The 4361-nt window shown below is 41.9% G+C and overlaps 1 protein-coding gene across 1 annotated transcript; it reads left to right on the top strand.

Annotated features, from left to right (window-relative positions):
* Positions 1-3204: 3204 nt before the first annotated feature.
* Positions 3205-4070, top strand: LOC102925380 (small ribosomal subunit protein eS4, X isoform-like). The gene has a single exon (XM_015999377.3). It carries the CDS (start codon positions 3205-3207, stop codon positions 3991-3993), a length of 789 nt encoding a protein of 262 aa, XP_015854863.1. The 3' UTR covers positions 3994-4070.
* The last annotated feature ends 291 nt before the right edge of the window (positions 4071-4361 follow it).

Below are 4361 nucleotides of genomic sequence, written 5' to 3'. Positions count from 1 at the left end.
CAGTGTCAAGGGTAGGATATGAAGGCAGGAAAGAGGTGTGTGTCACTAAGAGCCTGTGTTTATACAGCACAAAGCCCATGGAGATTTTCATTAGCATTTCACTTGCATGGAGGGTGGGCAAGTAAATTGTATATTAATAGAATTTTTTTAAGGGAAGGTATGTTAGGATAGGTTTAGGTTTTCTCTTAAAAAATGGGCTCTTTCCTTTTCAAATTGTCGACAACATGTAAACACATAATATTTTAAAAATTAACTAGTAGATTCACTGGTTTTGAATAGTTTATTTGACTCATTATCCATGAGATGTTTCAGATTACCAAGATAATTGCTCAATTAGCCACAAACATACTTGAGGATCTCTAAGAAGTCATACAAAAGAAAAGGGGTGATAGGATGTTATAACAGACCACATATAAATTTATCTCTCATAATCAATTGCCCAGAAATTATTTTAATCTAGGGCAATAATTTGTTTATTAGTATCAAATATACCTTTATTTTATATTTCTGAACTGAAGTTTAAAGAAAAACTGTGATCTATTATTTTAGATCAGTTTAATTTTTGAGGGGTACATAATAACCTTTTAAAAATGAAGATGATGGAATTATGTGTGGTCAGTTTGCAAATGACAGCAAGTCACCTTACATGTGAGTGAATGCTGTTGTCTAGAACGGCAGATTAATGTCATGTTCAGAACAGCATGCATGTGTCTGCCTCAAAAGTTTTGTTTACATCATGGATAATAATATAATATGTATGATTTTCAATATGTGAGTGAAATGATGCTATGAAGGAAAGGAAACAGAAATCTATGAATCAAAAATGTTTCAATACTCTTGTGGAAATACACATGCAAGAAAAATAGAGTGATTCTGTTGTGTATATGAGAACAATTGTATCAGTGAAACACACACCACTACATGCCAGGTTTAAAATTATGTGACCAAGGAGTTTTCCACCAATGTCTAATTGAATGGAGCTTAATTTTGTTTCCTGTGAGGGTCCACTAAAGTTTTAGCTTTTCCTTAATTACTGCACTATAATATAAGTGAAAGTAAATCAAAATATTAGGTATTTTTTGTTTGCATTTTTGTTTTTTGTGCTTTAACCCTAGGTAATGTCAATCTTGGATCATTTATTTTGAGAGAAGGACATATCCTGAAATGATGTTAGAAAAAGCCCCACATGACAAGGCATTAAATCATCTGGTTCAAAAACAATGAGCAAAATTGACACCTGACATTAACATGGACCCTGGCTGCAGCAGGACCACAAACTCCAAGATGGCCCTCAGTAGCACCATGGACCACAGATATCCACATAGCCTCAGATGGCAGCACAGGCCACCCACATCATTTTGGTCCTGGGTATGTACATGGCCCACGGGCATCAAAATGGATTCATGGGGATATATAGACTTTGGGCATCTGTATTGACTTCAGTGGTAACATTCATGGGTCAGAGACATAAACACAGCCCCAGGCTGCAGCAGGACCACGGAATCCATCATGGCCCTCAGTGGCAGCATGAACCATGGACATTGACATGGCCTCAGGTTGCAGTACAGGCCACTAACACCAACATGGCTGCTGACAGCATATCTATTGCCTGTGTTGCCACTGAAGGCCAGAAGGATGTCTGTGTTCTGTGCTGTAGCCTGAAGTCATGTTGATATCTGTGGGCTGTCCTGCCACCAGGGGGCATGTTGATGTGAGTGGTCTATGCAGCCACCTGAAAGCCATCATGATTTCTGTGGGCCTTGTTGCCACTAAAGGCAATGTTGGATTTGTGGTCCTGCTACAGCTGGGTGCTGTGTTGATGTCTGTGTTCTGTGTTACCACCAAAGGCCCTGAGAATTGTCCCTGGTCTGTCCTGCTACCTAAGACCATGTTGATGACCTTGGGATGTGCTGCAACCAGGGTCCATGTTGGTGTCCATGGCCCATGCTGCCCTGAAAGCCCTGTTGATGTCCCTGGCCTGGGCTGCTGTTGAAGGCCATGAGGGCATCTGTGTTTCATGCTGTGGGCAGGGTCATATTGATGTCCATGGTCTAAACTGCCATTAAAGACGATGCTAAGTTCTGTGGTCCATGCTGCCAACTGAGGCCATGTGGATGTCAATGGTCTGTGCTTCTGCAGGAGGCCATGTTGATGTCACTTGTTTCCGTGTTATGACCAAAGGCCATGTGGATGTCTGTGAACTGTGCTGCTCCCTGAAGCTGTGTTGGTGTCCAGGGGACATCCTGCTGCCAGGAACCATATTGGTGTTAATGGCCATGTACCAGAGCCCATTTAGATGTCTGTGGCCTGTACTGCCATCTGAGGACATGCTGAGATCTGTGGCATGTGCAAATGACAGAGACCATGTGTATGCCTGTGGTTCATGATGCCATGAAAAACCATTTGGAAGTCCATGATCTGTGCTACCAAATGACTATAATGAGCAAGGAAGCTACTTTTTAAATGGTATCAATGACTGAAGACTCACAATTAAAAGAGTTGTAGAAAGATTCTGTGACAACTTCTACCTCTATCCAACCTCCCCACCCAAAAAAAAGTAAGAGTCTAGACAGATAGCCATGGAAGTGAACTCTTAAAAATTGTGATAAGATTGCTAAAGTGTATCTCTCCACAATTGAGAGCTTTTGGTAAGAGTGTGGTTGGAGAAGGACTCAGTTTTATTCAAGGAACTAGACACTGGGGGTTCCACCGTGCTCCAGTGAGTATATAGGTAACAAAAATTGGCCTTGTGGGGATTTTGTTTGTTTTTTTTTTTTTCCTCTCTTCTTTCTTTTTTCCAGGAAGGTCACAAGGGTTGGAGGCAGACATAAGAGGACTGGGAAGTGAGAATGATCAGGTGAATTATGTGAACATTTCCAAATCATCAACAAAAATCCCATGTTAGGAAAAAAAAATGACACCTGAAAACAGTCAAAAGCTTGACTTGCAGCCTTAGACTTGAATATAAAATCAACCAGACAGTCTACCACTTGATTCCAGACCTTCAGTATTTGCATATAAGAGTAACTGTTTTTCCCTGGGCCAAGAGTGTATCTCAGGGAGCTTCAAAGAAACCTTTCTTTGCAACAGACAGAGGCTATTACTGAAAACCACAACTGGTCATAAGATAATAATCAACTGTTTATGGGGAACCCAACCCAACAGATAAATCTACAACACGCTCTTTCTGTTCCCAGAGCAGCCATGGCTCATGGTCCCAAGAAATATCTGAAGCATGTAGCAGCTCCAAAACATTGGATGTTGAATAAATTGACCGGCGTGTTTGCTACTCATCCATCCACTGGCCCTCACAAGCTGAGGGAATGTCTGCCTCTGATCATTTTTCTAAGGAACAGACTTAAGTATGCCCTGACTGGAGATGAAGTGAAAAAGATTTGCATGCAGTGCTTCATTAAGATTGATGGCAAAGTCAGGACTGATATACCCTACCCTGCTGGGTTTATGGATGTCATCAGCATTGACAAGACTGGAGAGAACTTCCGTCTGATCTATGACACCAAGGGTCGATTTGCTGTTCATCGTATAACACCTGAGGAGGCCAAGTACAAGTTGTGCAAAGTGAGAAAGATCTTTGTGGGCACAAAAGGAATCCCACATCTGGTGACCCATGATGCTCGCACTACTCGCTACCCTGATCCCCTCATCAAGGTGAATGACACCATTCAGATTGATTTGGATACAGGCAAAATAACCGACTTCAAGTTTGACACCGGTAACCTGTGTATGGTGACTGGAGGTGCTAACTTGGGAAGAATTGGTGTGATCACCAACAGAGAAAGACATCCCGGCTCTTTTGATGTGGTTCATGTGAAAGATGCCAATGGCAACAGCTTTGCCACCCGGCTTTCCAACATTTTTGTTATTGGCAAGGGCAACAAACCATGGATTTCTCTTCCCCGAGGAAAAGGAATCCGCCTCACCATTGCTGAAGAGAGAGACAAGAGGCTAGGGGCCAAACAGAGCAGTGGGTGAAATGGTCTCTAGAACACATGCTGGAGGAGTATTTGTACAAGCCTTTCTAGGCAATGTGCTAGATTAAACAGCATGATGAACTAAAAAAAAAAAAAAAAATCTACAGCACATCATGGACGTGGAGGGTGGGGGGCACAAAATGATCGTAAGAGCTAGAGGACCAGAAGTCTGTGTGAGATTGTGTTTCCTGGAAAGGACAGGGAAAGCAAAGAAGTGACAATCATGACACTTTAACATTACAGCTGCTACAATCATATAGAAATATTTATGCAGAAGAAGGAAGTCTCAAGGGGTCTCATTCCTGGACCAAGAACTACAGACAACCAATGGCTGCTGAGTGAGAGGAAGAATTAGTTTCTACTAGTGGT

This window comes from Peromyscus maniculatus, chromosome 9, assembly GCF_049852395.1.
Source record: "Peromyscus maniculatus bairdii isolate BWxNUB_F1_BW_parent chromosome 9, HU_Pman_BW_mat_3.1, whole genome shotgun sequence".
Taxonomy (NCBI): Eukaryota; Metazoa; Chordata; class Mammalia; order Rodentia; family Cricetidae; genus Peromyscus; species Peromyscus maniculatus.
The sequence above is the reverse complement of the archived record's forward strand: the minus strand, read 5'-3'. Positions and strand labels throughout refer to the sequence as shown.